Source organism: Apus apus, chromosome Z (assembly GCF_020740795.1).
Source record: "Apus apus isolate bApuApu2 chromosome Z, bApuApu2.pri.cur, whole genome shotgun sequence".
Taxonomy (NCBI): domain Eukaryota; kingdom Metazoa; phylum Chordata; class Aves; order Apodiformes; family Apodidae; genus Apus; species Apus apus.
The window spans coordinates 52406531-52423942 of record NC_067312.1 but is presented as its reverse complement, the minus strand read 5'-3'; the positions used below and the strand labels follow the sequence as shown (position 1 = coordinate 52423942).

The window sequence follows — 17412 nt, the reverse complement described above, 5'->3', positions numbered from 1 at the left end:
ATCAAGCCCACTTCCTTCCATGTCTCTTTGGACATGCTGTGCTTCAGCTCTGTTACTGGAGGTGGATTCTGCAGGAGAGTCTTGCCCTGGAAGTGTGGGGCTGGTTTTCATCACCAAAAAGTTACACTGTTGGAAGACACTCAGCCCAGCACCTGGTTCTAGCAAAGTTGCTCCCAAGCCTGTTGGTGCCCAGCCTTAACTGTTGAAGTTACTTCATGGGATGGATAAGCCCAGAGGCCTGTCCTGATCTTTGTGAGGCTCATGATGGTGCATTTCTGCAGCTTGTCACAGCCCCTCAGAAGGGCGGCCCTGCCTGCTGCTCTGCTATTCCTCACCCTCTACTCCACCCCATCCTGGTGTGTGATCAACAGCAAACTCACGGAGGACATAGTCCATCCTGTTGCCCTGGTTGGTAAACAGTGTTAAAGAGCTTTGGGCTCTGCATCGATCCCTGAGGAGCAGCACTAGCACTCAGCTACCATCTGGACTTTGTACATCTAATGATGCCGCTTAGTTCCTAGCAGTCCAGGCAGTTTTCCATCCACTCTGAAAAACAGCTCCTAAGTTTGTCTGTAAGAACTCCATTGAGGTTCATGACTTAACATGTTAGAATTCGCAGGTTATTAGTACCTAGGGCATTATTTCCCATTTCACATGTGACTTTGCAAAGGAATTACTGAGCTAGACCTTCTGAACTTTTCAGTGCGGCTTTCCTGAGAGGAGAGAGTTACAGTCAATGTTTGCACAAAGACTAGTGGATGGTGAAGTGCTGCTACCGTGCACTAAAATGAGAATACTTTCACCTTGGCTCTTTACTGCCTAACGATGTGGGGAAAAACGCTGCTGCCCTGTGGTTGTGAAAGGTCAGAAGATCAGGAGAGGCCCTGGTCTTTGCATGCAGCTCCTACATTCCTCTTTCTGGATGGGAACTGTAAAAAAATGCCTCAGAGCATGTGTCAGGCTGTTCTTGGCCAAGAAGAATTACCTCCAACACAGACAGTGGGAACAAGTAGTTAATTCAAGAAGAAAACAAGAAGGCATAATGTTTTCCTGCTTAAGCACCATCTCATGGTGAAAGACAGTTGAGGAAGAGGGTGGGGTGTGGTGGGCTGGTGGGGTCAAAAGGGAGTCTTCACCTGTTAGGTTTGAGGTGAATCAACACTCTCTTTTGCTTGACTTTGGCCACAAACCACTCAATTACAAAAAAAGGAAAGTTATTTCCAAATTTCTGGGTTTTGCCAGCACGTTTAATTTCAGTTTTTAATCCAGTGACCAGAAAAAATACCAAACTGGAGTGAGACGTCAAGTTATCTGAATAGGTGCCCCACATTATTATGCTGTCATGTGGGGCTCTGAAAAGCAGTCCCAAGGAGCTATCAGAGCCCCACAGCTGCTCTGGCACTCTCAGCTGAGACCCTCCACACACTCCAGCTTGCAGTGGCACATCTGCCCCAGGAGGAATCCCAGGCACCAGCCCAGGTCACAGAAAGCCTGCATCCAGTTCTCACAAGCCTAGGCTGGACGTTGGCTGGCCTACACTACATCTTTCTCTGCAGCCTTCTTATCCAGCAACAACACGTACTCTTGCCAGAGTCATCCTGCATGCTGAAGGCCCTGGGCTGTAGCCTTGAGATTTATCTTTGGATGATGCTGGTCTTGGCCTACAGAATAGTCTGTATAAAGGAGAGTGACACACCAGAGTTTGGGAAAAGAGCAGCTACATCAGTTTTGACTTTCCTTGTCAAAGAACTCTCAAGACTGACCGTCTCAGCCTCAGAGACCAAAACCCATCAAAGACTGTGGTCATCAGAACCAAAAATGCAGCAACTGCTGGATGAAAAGCTGTACATGAGCTGGCAATGTGCACTTGCAGCCCAGAAGGCCAACACTGGCACAGGTTGCCCACAGAGGATGTAGATGGTAGATGTCACACTCTTCCTTATGCACCCCAGGATTCCACTGGCCCTCTTGGCAACAAGGGCACATGGCTGGCTCGTGGATAATTTACTGTCTGCCAGGACTCCCAGATCCTTCTCCTCAGAACTGCTTTCCAGCACGTCCACCCCTAACTTATGTTGGTGCATGGGGTTCTTCCTCCCCAGGTGCAGGACCCTACTTGCCCTTGTTGAACCTCATTAGGTTCCTCTCTGCCCAGTTCTCCAGTCTGTCCAGGTCAAACTGGATGGCAGCACAGCCCTCTGGTATGTCACCACCACTCCCCTTTTGGAATCATCAGTGAACTTGCTGAGGGTACACTCTGTCCCCTCGCTCAGGTCGTTGATGAATATGTTTGTGCTGGTTTGGATGGGCGGTATTTTTGGTAATGCGGGAAGGGTCCCAAGATGGCTTGGGTAAGAAGGTGAAAAGCTTCCCCTGCTCCAAAACCAGCCAAGGAGCCATTAGAGGGACAATAGATGCGCCTCAGCCGTTAACATACAAAAGAAATGAGACCAGAGCAGAGCTTAGGGAGAAAGAAGAGCTGAGCCAGAGAGGTGAAAGGCAGTGCCAGGGTGAAGATCCCAGTGGTTGGTGCAGAAGAAGGGTAAGAAGGTGCCCAAGCAGAAGTTTCCCTGCAACCCATGGCGAGATGGCAGCTGTCCCCCTGCACTTGTGGAGGAACGTGGTGGAACATTCCCTGAAGGCGCCAGGAGGGGTGAACCTGGTCAGTGGACTTGGATTCTGTGGCCAGAGGATTTGCTGCCTGTGGACTCTGATTACGCAGCTCTGGAAGACCCCGGTGCCAGGGGAGTTTGTTCCCAAAGCAGCCCGTGACTCTGTGGGAAGCCCAGGCTGGAGCAGCTCCGGACCTCGTGGGAAGGACTCATGAAGGAGAGGTTCGTGGAGGACTCTCTCCCATGGGAGGGACCCTGTGGGGAAGCAGGGAAGGACTGTAAGGAATCCTTCTCCCTCAGGAGGAAGGAGCAGCAGGAACCACCAGCCTGTGAACTGACTCTAAACCCCATCCCCTGTCCCCCTGTGCTGCTGGAGGGAAGGAGGGAGAGAGACCGGGAACAAAGTGATTTGGGCCTGGGAAGAAGGGAGGGGTGGGTAACATGTGCAAGCCCTGCTCTTTGTGTTGTCTGTGTCCTGTGTGTGTGTGATTAGTGTGAAATAAATTATTATTTTTCCCCAACTTGAATCTGTTTTGCCTGGGACCTTAATCAGTGAAGAACCCTCCTTGTCCTTTGTCTCAGCCCATGAGCTTTGTCCTCCTCATCCCAGAGTGTGTGTGTGGGGAAGTTGAGTGAGTGGCCATGGGGCTGTTCCTTTGTTGTCGTGTTGGGCACAGACCACAACATTGTTGAACAAAACCAGATCTACTACTGACCACTGGGGGACACCACTGGTTAGAGGCTTCCAACTCGACCCTGCTCCATTGATCACAACCTTCTGAGTTCTCTCACACAGTCAGCTCTCCATCCACCTCACTGTCCCCTCATCTAGCCCATGCTCCCTTGGTTTCCTAATGAGGATGCTATGGAAGACAGTGTCAAAAGCCTTCCTGAAGTCAAGGTAGATGACATCTGCTGCTCTCCCCTCATCCAGTGAACAAGTTATGTCATCATAGAAGGCTAAAAGATGGGTCAACTGTGATTTACCCTTGGTAAGTCCATGTTGACCTCTCCTAAACCTTCCTGTTCTTCAACATGTTTCGAGATGTCTGATGCTCAGGGACACTGTGATCTAAGACACTTGATGCTGAGTTTCTTCTTGGCATCAGTTCCAGCAAAATTCATTGGAAGCAAAATTATGGGCTCACTTTGGAGAGATCAACTGCAAAATCACACTTCTGAGGCAATTCCCAGGTAGGCAGGCAGCCCAGGGGTGTTTGGTACACAGAGATTCCCAAGGAATATGCTCCTTAATCAGCATGAGCAAATCTCATCTGTGCTCCAAAGTTCTGATACCCCAAAAAGATATATATCAAGGCAGATAATCAGCTGTTTTCTTAACAGATTAGGAGAGATTATAGCTTTCAGTTCAGGCACTGAGTTCTTGCAAAACAGCACTTCTACCTCCTATTTCAGGATGAATTCAGCAGTCAACCTTTTCACAGTGACTTTTGGCTACCTTGAAGGCTTCTGCTCTGGGTTTTTTCCTGCCACAGTCCCTTGGGGTAAATTCAAGTCACACAACAATTCTCTATTTGTTACAGTTTTCTTCTGTTAGTGAATCGATGAAACATGACTTCTTGAGGACACTGCACAAACATGAAGGTATGCAGAACTGGGTTACTTACAAATACATGATTATAATTAATACTTGTGTTCTCTGTGACATTCTCAGCATATGGTATTGATACTGGTTATTAAATGTCAAACCCTACAAAAGTTTTATGATTTCCTGGCCTTTTGTGTACAGTTAATGAGTTTGTGAATTGCAGAAGCTCACTAGATATTATGCTAACACCATTCATTTTTTGAACATGACACCCCATCAATAACACAGACAGATGGTCTGGTGATAGAATTATTTTATTATGTGAGTGAGCAATTATCCAAGACTAAAGCTGACATCTGTATTTCTCTCTTACATCTGTAGTTTTCAACAGCATTTATTCCTTTTATGGCTAACTGCTTATTCTCCATGTAGAAGTCTTAAAAATGAAGAGCAACCCTTTTCTTTCATGCTTTACAACCTCCATTCCCTCCTATGCCTCCTTTAATCTGATCATGCTGTCTCAAGCTGCTGTGGTGTACAAATGAAGTGCAGTTTGCAGTAAATATATTTTGATTTTATTTTGGCCTTGCTCTTTAGAAGGAAAAAGACATATGAAAATGTCGTAAGACCAGGCAAACTGGTTCACAGCCTGAAATTATACAGAACCAAAGTGCTCCTGGCTGTCTGTGATGGACTAGATTTAGGTGAAAAGCAGCATATGTTGCAAAAGAGAAGCAATAAACCTCCCAACACAGATGGGATATGGCCTATGATCAATAGCAGGTCATATTCCGTAAACTGCAGAGCAAGACCAAGTTGTAGGAGAATTAATACTTTGTATGTTGCAAAGCTCCATGTTCTAGAAGCACAACTATGAATAATTACCTCTTTCTATTAATATTATTATTATATGAATAATTAAATAAATACTTTCTAATTACTACGCAAAACTAACTGGTAAGGGTACTTTTTTCTTTTTTAAGGAAGATAAGCCATTAAACATTGTGCTCTGTATCTCATTTAATTATTAGTCTCTTGCATGAAAAAATATTTCCATTCCCTGTTTTGAATATAGCTCCTTCAACATTACTATGACTCCAGGATGGATTGACATAAATGACTGGTACTATATGAGGTTTATTGCTTTTTTTCTGCTACAGAATTGCCACCTCTGAAAGATCTATAGTATAAAGGCAGGATAATTTTGCAAAACAGAAGATAACTGGTTTGAGAAATCTAGTTGGTAGTTACTTTTGCTAGCTGAAGAATGATTATAGTTGCCTATGTTATTGCCATCTGCATAAAATAAAAAAGTACAAATGCAGCTGACTATACCAGTGGGGAAATTACTGGAATCATAGGATCATAAAATGGTTTGGGCTGGAAGGGAGCTTAAATGTCATCTAGTTCCAACACTCTTGCCATGGGCTTGAACACCTCGCACTAGACCAGGCTGCTCCAAGCCCCATGCAGCTTGGCCTTGAACACTTCCAGGGAGGGAGCATTCACAGCTTCTGTGGGCTGTCTGTTCCAGTGTCTCACCAACATCACATATGAAGTGTGAGAGGAAATATGGAAATAAGGGTGAGATGAGGGGATAAAGTGCCTAGCTTAACTGCTTATCTGACACACAACATACCAGCAGCTTCTGCTGCTCCAGCTGGTAGTCTTCACAGCTGTTAAGATTCCTCTAGTGGTGCCAGTACAGTGCTTTATGTCTTCAAGTTGTCCATCAGCTTCATTTCAAAATGAACATCTGCTAAATTTGGTTCTAGGTGCCAGAAGCCTGGTGGTGCACAAGGTCTTTCAGAAAGTGAGACTGCACCGGAAGACACAGGAATGTCTAAGTGGCACAGTGCAATCCACTGCAAAAAGCAGCAACTAAGACTGAGTTAGGCAGAACGTGTATTTTAGAACTGATGACTCACATTCTGTCTGCAAGTTTGAAAAAGCTTTGCGGATGCAGATGTAGAAAGGGGAAGACCCTTATGCTGTTAACTAAAGCAATCTAAACCTACCAAGACTAGCAAACGCTAGAATTGCACAGCAGCTGTAGCAATGTCACTGCCTCTGAAAAGCAAAGGCCATCTGTAGCATATGTAAGACTAAATCAGTAACAGGGAACTCCATCTGTTCTCAAGCATACCATAATTCCTAAATGAGTTGATAAGCACTGTGGGCATGAAAGGCATGAATCTGATGCAAGGAGATACCACGTTTGAAGGTCACATGGTTTTGTGCACCATGGTGTGATCTGTGGGGGAAGGAGGGTTTACTGCAAGCACACAAGATGGAGAGGCTGGAGTTGTGGCCCAGAGTTGCAAGTATGACAGGATAAAAGTACCACAAAAAAAACATACAAGACATGGAATCTGGAGGCAGTGATATGATTTACTAAAAAAACTAGTCACAAAAATTGTCAGATAGTTATTGAGAATGCCAGAAGACACAAATGCCGTAGTAAAGTAGGATCAGCAAAGACAGCTATTTAACAGGCTGAGGAAAAGAGATGCTGTGGTACAAACAGGGTGGGAGGACAAAGCAGATCAGGAAAGAAAGATCTGAGTGCAACTCTGCTCTGCAGGCTAGCACCAGTAAGGTCTCTTCAGAGCCTTCTTTTCTCCAGGCTTAACAATCCCAACACTCCCAGCCTTTCTTCATGAGAGGGGTCTTCCAGTGATCAGATTTTTGTGGCCCTCATCTGCCCTCACTCTAACAAGTTGTAAACAGTTTGACTCAGGATTGGCAGTTAAACCACAGACAACAACACTCTTGATCCCCTCCCCCTTCCACCCAGGTAGGGAAGGAAAGAGAGAAAAAAAGAGACTTGGCTGGATTGAAAATTAAACTACACAGCTTTAATTAAGCGCTAATGATAAAATATGTACAATTACATACAAATGTGTTCAGGAATTAAAGATATTTGCCTCCCTCCACCCCCAGCAGCTCCCCCTGCATCTCCTGAGCTGTGAACAGTTCCGAAATGTCCCAGAACTGCTGGAGAGAGGGGCAGAGCAAACAGGAGCTGAGGGGAGAGTGATGAGGGATGCATGAGCCTGGGGATCAATGGTGATGAATAGATGGAATCCTGCCTGGACACAAGCCATGGATGGAAGAGAAGGGAAGAAGAAGCAGGAAGGAAGTTGTCTTTTGTGATCTCTGACCTTACAACAAGCTTACGCAGATGTATGGAATGAAATACTTTGGTCAGTTTTGCTGTCCATACAACCCACTTTTCCCTATGGGAGGGCTGCAAATACAACTTTTCTACTCCTCTGGCACCTGAGGTTGCAGAGCAAAATGTCCTTGGTGTCTCAGCAGTAACATAAACATTCCAATGTTATCAGTCCAGTACTTGGAACACTTGCTGCTAGTTAAAAGAGAGCTCAATGAAGAAAAAAAAAAAATCAATAAAAAGAAAATTGGCTTCATCCTGGCTCAAACCAGGACACAGGCCTTTCTTGTACTGAGGACCCCAGAGCTGGATGCAGTACTCCAGGTAGGTCCCACCAGAGCAGAGCAGAGGGGTAGAATCACCTCCCACCTCGACCTGCTGGCCATGCTTCTTTTGGAGCAATCCAGGACATAGTTGGCTTTCTGGACTGGGAGTGAACATTGCCAGCTTTTCATCCACCAGTATCCTTAAATCCTCCACAGGGCTGCTTATAATCCCTTCATCCCCCAGCCAGTGTTTATACTGGAGATTAGCCTCACCCAGATGCAAGACCTTGTACTTGGTGTCATTGAACCTCTTGATGTTCACATGGGCCCACTCCTCAAGCCTGTTAAGGTCCATCTGCATGGCATCCCTTCATTCAAGCCTATCAATCAACTGCATCACTCAGCCTGGTGTCATTCATAAACTTGCTGACAGTGCACTCAGTCCCACTGTACCAGCAATAAAGATACAAAATAGTACTGGTCCCAGTATGGACCCCTGAGGGACACCAATTGTTACTGGTTTTCATGTGGACATTGAGTCATTGACTGTAAATATTCGGACATGGCCACCCACTCAATTCCTTCTCCATAAAATGTTCCGCCCATCAAATCTTTATCTCTCCAATTTAGCAGCCAGAATGTTGTGTGGGACCATTCCAAAAGCCTTACGGAAGGTAAGCATTTCACTTGTCCACTGATGCAGTCACTCCACTGTAGAAGGCCATTAAATCAGTCAGGCACAACTTGCCCTTGGTGAAGTCTCTAATTTAGCTGTCTCTACTCACCTTCCTGCTACCCATGTTCTGATGTAAATTCCAGGAGGATCTGTTCCATCACCTTACTGGGCACTCAGGTGAGACCAATGAAAGAACTGTGAGCAGGAATAACAGAACATATGCTTCACCCTGTGGGACCAGAAGGGCAGTATTTCCTCCACACTTTTCTACACCTTTCTCCTACAGTCCCATCCCCAGTTGCCTCTCTGCCCTGTGTAGGCTCCTCTGCCTAACCTGATGCTAGCAGATGCCAGAGGGGAGCTGAAGCTTGTTTGCTTTAGAAAGAGTATAGCATTCTTGAATCCTCCTCCCCAGCCTGAAAGTTTAAACAAAAAGGTGAAAGACCAGCAAGTGAGCTGCTGTTAGAAGCAAGAAGCCTCCAGCAAAGTCAGCACTGGGATTGTACCATTGTTACTAAGCAATCACTGCCCATGGTATGATAAAGAAAGTTCCTGACAAAACCTCGAAGTGTCCACCTTGGATAACAAATGCTATTAGATGGGTCCTATTTATTGCTGACCTTGCTACAAGAGAATTAGACAAAGAGATGTTACAACCCAAGTTCAAAATCCTGCTTTGACAATGATGCGGAGCAACAAGGCTGCAAAAGGTTATACAGAGGACACATGAGTATGTGATATTTTTCAAGCAGACATACACTTGCTCAGCCTACTGCCCTTAGAGTTCAGTAGCTGCATGGATCAGATAGGATATAGAAGCTTCTGATCAGTGCTTTCTTCCTTTATTACATCTGCAAAGGCAATAATATGGGACTCGTGGTGGTTACTGAAGCAACAAGCTGGCCAGGCTTTAAGAAGTGGTGTCGCAAGCCGGTACCGGGGGCTACCGGCGGTCAGGTGCTTTTGCGACTCCCCCTCTCACTGTGGAGGGGCTTGTGAATGAGCCCGAGGGTCACACGCGGCGCTGCCTCTCACGGAGCAACGGCCGCCGTGGGACCGTGTTTCCGGGTGGTAGCTAGACAGTACCCCCACCCCTCCACGCTCAGAAATTGCCTCTAAAGCCAAGATTTACTCCACAAACTAATAGGTTTATTAAGGGTTAACACAAACCGAGGGATGATGTTCAGGGACAATGCAGGTGTGAATGGCTACCAGGGATATCAGTATGTATGAGGTGAGAAAGTGTCCTTTAGGGAGGCAATGCAAAGGTGCTTTTAAGGGAGAGGATTAAGGATCAAAGGGAGGAGGGAGGAGGGAAGGAAACCCGACGCCAGTCCTCCTTAATGAGGAAAGGAGTGTGTGTGTGTGTGTGTGTGTGTGTGTGTGCGCAGCGGCAGCAACACGGGGAGGGGGCTCCGACCCCAGGGCTCGGGACCCCGGCACGCTCGGCGCTGAGGCTCAGGCTGGACCCGGGGCAGGCGGGCAGGGTCGCAGCACCAGTGTCCGCAGCAGGGGGGTGTCCCAGGCAGAAAGCGTCCGAACGGGCCTCAGGGAGGAGGGAAGGACCCACCTGCTGCCCTCGCCACCTTTTATACCCCCTGACCCACCGGTCCAGTCAGTGTCACTGTCCAGAGCCAATGAGCGTCCGTGAGCCCCACTTTAAGGCGGTGACTGCCAGGGGCACAGGATGGCTTGTCGCCCATCCTTTCTGTCCCGGACCACATCTGTTGTTTTGGGTTCAGTTGTCCTTGAGAAGCAAGTCTGTTTTAGTTCGTTAGCTGGGGATAATCAGGAGAGGCCTTCGCTGGCTTAAAAGACATTTTGTTTAGACTTAGGTGGGGAAGAAAAGAACAGTTTCCCACAAGTGGAAAGACTGCGTCCAACAAAGTACTGTATGAAAATATCCTAGGGAAATGAGACAAAGTCTCATAAACACTGGAATGGAGATATATATATATTCCCAGGAAACATGAAGAAGAGAACTTCACAGCTGGCCAAAATTAAGGACAATTTCAGGGTTACAAGTTACATGCTACTCAGCCATGACAGAATGGCTAGATTTGCCTTAATATTTGTTTCAAGATTAAGTGATTTAGATTTTTGAAGTGGTTGTGTTTGGGACAGGATAGGGAGTGAACAGTATACTCAACAGGACACAAATGCAGAAAATCTACAGATTTGTCAGTGAGAAGACAGCCTGGCAAGGGAAACAGGCTTTGTCCTTCACCCACTCGTTGACAAGTATGGTTTCTGAGCCTTACTTCCTCACGCAGAAGCTTCCAGTCAAATATCACCCTTTCTTTTGAATGGAAAGGTACAGCAGGAAGCTGGCTAGGGATCAGCTGCCTTTCTGTGAAAGCAGTTGCACAAAATGTGATGTACTACAAAACATGCCCCTGCTACAGTATAAACTGTACCATCTGGATGCATAGTGAGTGCATGGTGAGTTTAGATGAACTCTGTGGAAAAAAAAAAACTTTGGTTGCTGCCTGTTCATCTTTTCACTAGAAGGGTTCTGCACAGCTCAGGTTTAGGGCCTGTGCTCTTCAATGCTTTTATAACTGATCTGGATGGAGGAATTTAATGTACATTAAATGAGTTTGCTGATAATCTAAATTAGGGAGAGCTGCAGACTCCCTTGAGTGTAGAGAGCACCCTCCCCCCCCCCTCCCCGAGGTTTGCATAGGCTACAGAGCTGGGCCATCACCAACCCTACGGGATTCAACAAGAGCAGGGGCCAGATTCTCCACCTGGGACAGGGAAACCCCGTGGTAACCCTGGGGGACAAGAGACTGGAAAGCACCCCTGCAGAAAGGTATCTGGGGGTTTGGGTTGATGGTAGGTGGTGTGTAAGTCAACAGCATGCCCTGGCAGCCAAAAGGGCCAGCCATGTCCTTGGGGTGCATCAAGCTCAGCACAACCAGCTGGTTGAGGGAGGTGATTGTCCCATTCTGCACAGCACTGGTGTGGCCCCAGCTCAAGGACTGTGTGCAGTTTTGGGCACCTCAGTATAGGAAGGACATTGGGCTACAGGAATGTGTCTGGAGGAGGGAAGCCAAGAAGGGGAAAGGTCTCCAGGGCAAGAATTGGGATGAGCACCTGAGGTCAAACGGCTTGTTCAGCTTGGAGACCAGGCTGAGCGGTAGCCTCATGGCAGCCTACAACTTCCTCAAGGCAGGCAGCAAATGGGGAGGTGCTGATCTCCAACTTCTGTTGTCCAGGGACAGGACATGAGGAAATGGCATGAACCTGCATCAGGAGAAGTTCTGATTGGATGCTAGGAAAAGATTCTTCACTAAGACAGTGGTCGGTCAATGGAACAGTCTCTCCAGGGAGTGGTCCTACTCACTGTCAAGAGTTCAAAGAGCATCTGGATGGCACTATTAGTCATATCGTTTAGTTTCAGGTAGTCCTGAGAAGAGCAGGGAGTTGGATTCGATGATCCTTATGGGTCCCTTCCAAGCTGAGATATTCTCTTATCTTTATGAGGAAGCCCTGCTCTGCTCTCAGAATCTTGCTGATACAGGCTCTAAGCCAGCCACCAATATTTTCACTTATCATAATTGAAGCTAGGCAGCCGACTACCTTAGCTTAGCAAGTACTACTGGCAGCACTGTCCATTTTCAGTGGTGTAATTAATAATTGACACATGGTGTATGGGAGACAAAACTCGTTGTTATCCAGCATTATACATCCAAAGTACACGTATATGAATCTTTGCATAAGGATTCCTGAAGCACCAATGGACCTTCAAATATGTTTGAGTACCAATAACACCTGCTATTCATGACACTATTAAATGCCATGAAAGCCTTTTAAATAATGACACCTTAGGTTACAACTTAGGTTACATCATCTCATTAAAAAAAACCCCAAGCTCTGTTTTTGTTGTTTAACCACCAGCTTCTTGTGTGACTCTGGCTAATCCAGCTCCTTATAATCCAGTTTCATCCTTCACTCAGGAAGCATTTTTTTACCACCGTTAGGGCACTGCAAAGTATAACATCTTCAGCTGACACAGTGCCAACAGTATGTGAAAGATGCACCTCCCTCCCCACTATTTTCCTTTGACTAAGTAACATTTTTAGAGAGCTTATCTTTTAGGCAAGGCTTTGCGTTCCACGAATTATAGTTATTTTACACTTTCAAAAATATTACATGACATTTAATATTGTTCTCTTATGATCTCATGAGGTAGATTTTAAAAAGTTTGCCAGGCACTACAATTAAGGTGTTGCATTATCATGCTCCACAGCACGAGTCTGTTGCCAAGATCTAAAGTTGTGTGATCACGCATGTAACTATGCAAAGCAACAAAAGGAAACAATGCACCTCTTTCTAGGAGAAAGGACAGGGCAGAACTGTGTAAGTGTACATCATACATTTATTACTGAACAATTCTCTCAACTCCAAAATTGGGCACAGGGATTAAAAATAAAAATTCATTGCACTACCTAGTAAAGCATTACTAGTAACTCTCATAAAAAACGTACAAATTTTGTTAAAAATTTATCAAGCCTTCAAATGATTTGGTTACAGGTATTTATAATACATTTAAAACTACACGTTATACAATAAAGTATGATTTAAAGAAAACACCTGACAAAATATGATTCCAACAAAACCCATAAACTTTCATAAACATTAGCAAACCTGAAACACAAGTAGCACATGAGGTAACAATGTACCAAAGAAAAACAAACACAGCTTTTACAAAGGCCCAAAGATAACTCAGTCAAAAATGTGTTTTCTATAGTTAAAAGGGTTGGTAAATCTCATCCCAGGTATTACACAATGTGTTAACAACTGTGAAATCACATTCAAGAGCCTTTACAAAATGGCATACAGAAAAGGTTTTATTATTATTATTTTTTTAAAGAAAGCCAAAAAAACCGAGACACTGGAATTACCTGCAGGCCTTGATATCCACTAAAACATCAAATTAAATCAACAGTTTATGCAAAAAAAAACACAGCAGTGCCAATATGACAAAGAAAACGTATTACAGGTTGCTTCTGTTTTTTTTGGAGAAAGAGCCAGGTGATGACAGAAAGGCAACAAACATAAAAAATACCTTGCTTCAGGTGCTGCCAGGCACCATGGCAGGGTGTAGAAATACACACAAATGTGCCTAACACATGGCAGTTAAGAGCTGAAAACGAATCCCCTTTCTTTGACAGCCACAACAGAGAGGACTTGATTGTAGCTTGTCTGATTCAGAACATAGATGTGTGCTGTTTATACACACTAACCACAGGCAGCAAGTCCACATACATCTGCAAGAGTCCCATGCAAACGAAAGAAACGTTCCAGAAGAGATGAACCATAAGAGTGCAACAATTAATTCCAGGATTTTACCAACTTAGACCCTCCATCTCCTAGATCTCCCACTGCTTCACAGAGTTTACTGGGGAAGAAGGGACATTACACATCAAGATTTCTCCAATTCCAGAAAGAGGAATACCTTCTCTTGGCTTCAGAAGAATGTGTCTTGTTCATTTGTATCTAGCTTAGAAAAAGTGCCTTTTTTCCATGCCTCAAACTGAACACTGAGCTCAGTAGTGTTAGTTATGCTTAAGTCTGTACACGTGTAATTTTTTTTGGTAGCTATATAAAAGAGCTTAAGTTTTGCAAGACATATGTGGCATAGGCTTTTTAAACAACATCATTTTGCTTTAAAAATATATATATTTTATTACATGTAATTTAACCTGCTAGGCATTATTCTGAAAAGCCCATTCTTTAACTCCACTGGAAGAGAGGAGAAATTCTAATATTTTGAAATGGATGTAACAGCATTTTTATTTATTTAGTGTTCTTAAGTATGGATAAGTATGGACTGACTCACTGTTTTTGAGAATTACCTGCATAACTAAACAGAGGGAAGAACATCTGAAATAGGGCAAAATTGTGCTTTTATTTAATCTGCACCAAGAGCTGTGACTGGTTTGTAGAATCTTTAAAGAGGGAATCAGCATGGGTAACATCTAACACTGTTTGAAATTATAGCTGATACTAAAGCATAGCAGCATACAAAAGCATCAGAAATGATAAAAAATAAACTTAAAGCCAAAACTGGCAGCAAGTTGCAGCAGTATTGCTAATTGTGCCACTTGTGCTGCTGCAACCAAAGTAATGACACTGGATTTAGGTGAAGATTTTTTTTTTGCAAAAAGTGCATCCTTTGAATAACTATGGTATATGTAGACCTAAGTATTTTGCTAGAACATACTGAGTATGTTAACAGTCTGAACGTTATAAATTAAGCTTTTTGTTTTTCACTAGCTCAAATAAAGCATTATACAGAGCACTTGAATGGAGGTTATCACCTCCTGTTTCACGATTGATCTGGAAGGTGCTCCGTTCAACTCCTATAGCAGAGCTTGGGAAACTTGATTGCAAAAAACAAGGGAGTTCCTTCTTCATCTTACACTCATCATGAAACAGGAAGGGCAAGAAGCAGCATCAGGGCAACTGAATTCTGCAGTTAGTGACCAAACCCCACCTTCTCTTGTGATACAATGAAAAAAAAAAAATAGAAGTTCTACTTCTCTAAGAAAATGCTAACAATTTTATTTTATTCATGAAATTGCAGGAATAAAATTGTAACTTTTTACAAGTTATTTCAGTTGTATACAAACTCCCTTGTAGATGACAAAGAATGTGTGTGATTAAAGCCAATGTTTATGAGCTAAAAGATTACATCCTTAGCAAATACAAAAGCCAAAGTGAAGAGCTGTTTGCACAAGATCCTCAGTGTCCTTTCTGCTTCCTTTCATGGAAGAAACACCTAACTGGCAAACCCAGCTAGAAAAACTTAAAAGGAGAACAGAAAAGTATTGATATTCATTTTAGCGTTTGAAAATGTTAATATTGCTAAGTGATTTGTGCGATATTGCAACTTTACATTGATAAAATAACTTGTAAATCAGCTACTTAAAAATCCCAACTCTGTAACAAATGCTAAAACCCCCAAGGTAACTCATGTTTGAACAATCAATGCACTCTTTAGTGGTACACATTTAAAGCCTCCAAGGGAAGCATAACAGCTGTTTGAATAGTAGGTAGAAAGGTCTTTATACCTGTAAGTACATTGGGGAGGAAATACTACGTTTGTAATTGCTGCACCCATTGCATTCAGTGTGCAACTGCAAACACAAGGAAAAGAACCAGTGTACAGTACTAGTACTGTTTAAATAACACACAAGATTATACATTGCAGCATAATTATTACTACACACATACATTCTCAGTACATGCTGGTATATAGGTTCTCAAACACACATGCACGCTCAGTCACAAGCACACTTCACACATCCTCTCACAAGCAAACACACATTCACACCATTCATTCCCACTCACAGTATCTGAAGGCTCTATATAAGGTAGATTGCTATATTGTTTGGAGCTACCACTTTTTTTTTTTCTTTTTCTTTTCTATAAAAGCACATGCTAAAAGATCACATCCACAGTAACCTTGCAGCAACACTCAGAATGATCACACAAAACCAGGGAATGTTAGTGCACACAAAATTAAGCTAAAAAAAATAAAAATCTTTGGAGTTCCAATCACACTGTTAGTATAACAATCCTGTAACTGTGAAGACTAGTTATAAGCTTTGTAATTGATTAAGTCACACAGTGCAAACTTAAGGTCCATTGACCCCTTTGTGTAAAGGGTAGGCTGGAAGCCACATGGGTAAGTTCAATAGATAGTCCATATATACATGTGACCAGGAATACCCAAGCCAGATTTGTGCTCTTAGATTGGTCATTCTGAATCACGATGCACTTCCGAAGCATCAGCTCTACAAATTGGGCAGGTACGATTTGCCTGTAAAATCATAAACAGAAGAGGATTTACTATACTGACAAAGACATTGTTAAGGTCATGTGTATCTATGATCCTGAACATCTGTGACCATCATGAGGTTGCCACCTTCAGCTCAAGCTCTATAAAGCAATTCAAGAGTACTCAAGAGAAAAAAATAAGTGTGCTTATGCCTTTTTTTAGTTTATTTTGTAACAGAATGGTGTGGTAAGTTTCAAAACTATGTTTAAAAAAAAATCGTGCCTTTTTAAAGATAAAGCAAACCAGCAAACTAGGCTGGTGCTGGTGGTTCTATTAACGCAGATTCATAATTACAGCATATTGCAATCAGATGTACACAACTAAGAAGCTGTTTCTCTGAGTGTTGTGGAGAAACCCACCAACACCAGACTAGCAGCCCTGGGATGCAAAAATGTCCTATAGGAGTGTGTCATGTTGTCAGAAGCTCTACTGATCAGTGATCACATCTCTTCATACTCTATTTATTCAATTATTCTCAGAGAAACCCATTCTATAGACTTGGTCAAAGCTGAAAGCAGACTAGGGAAAAAGGAAAGGGGTTTTAGTAAAGAGAAAGGAGGAAAGAAAGAAAGAAAGAAAAAAAAAAAGAAAAAAGAAAAAGAGACATGACCTGACAGAACAGGTATCCAAGTAACACAAACAAGCAGGACTAAATCTAGCCCTTCAGTAAAGCACTCACTGAAAATATGTTCTATGACTCTTTACAGCTTCCTTTAAAATATCAGACAGATGAGAAGTAACTGTCTGTAAGCTACTGGGAAAGTATTTCTGCCTACTTGTTCTCCTTTTCAAACAGAGGCTGATTTCATTTTAGCAAACTATGAGAAAAAGCCCAAAACAAATGTGTAACACCTATGATAAAACATTTCCTTTGCAAAAAGCAGAGAAAAAAGAACTCTTCCCTGCCTCAAATTCTGTATTTTGCAGTTCCCAAAACTGCAGGACCAACCACTGTCAACTCCAAGTTCTCCTAAGATAGCCAGACTTTTCAATTAAAATACAAGTCAGAGCATCAAGAAATGTGGCTCTGAAGGTCAGAGTTCAAATATTATTGCCACAAATTTTGAAACCAAACAACAAATGCCAATGAAAAGTAACAAGTTACTACTGAAAAACTTAACTTAGAAATGCAAGTTAAAATGACCATACATTTTTTCTGTCAATTACTACTGTTTTATATGTTATATGTTTAATAGTTTGTATTGCTGTTTTTATTGCTGTATAGTTTTTTGTAATCCCTGTATTGGAGATTTGATTCAAAATTTATTTCTTGCTCTTTCAC

At 43.3% G+C, this 17412-nt stretch overlaps 1 protein-coding gene across 3 annotated transcripts in view; it reads right to left on the bottom strand.

Annotated features, from left to right (window-relative positions):
- Positions 1-12640: 12640 nt before the first annotated feature.
- RNF38 (ring finger protein 38) overlaps positions 12641-17412 on the bottom strand; it is a 116509-nt gene continuing 111737 nt past the window's right edge. For all 3 annotated transcript variants that reach the window (XM_051642701.1, XM_051642699.1, XM_051642702.1), the window contains one exon: positions 12641-16112. In XM_051642701.1, the coding sequence (XP_051498661.1) occupies positions 16050-16112 (63 nt within the window). In that variant the 3' untranslated portion in view covers positions 12641-16049. The remainder of the gene's footprint in view (positions 16113-17412) is intronic.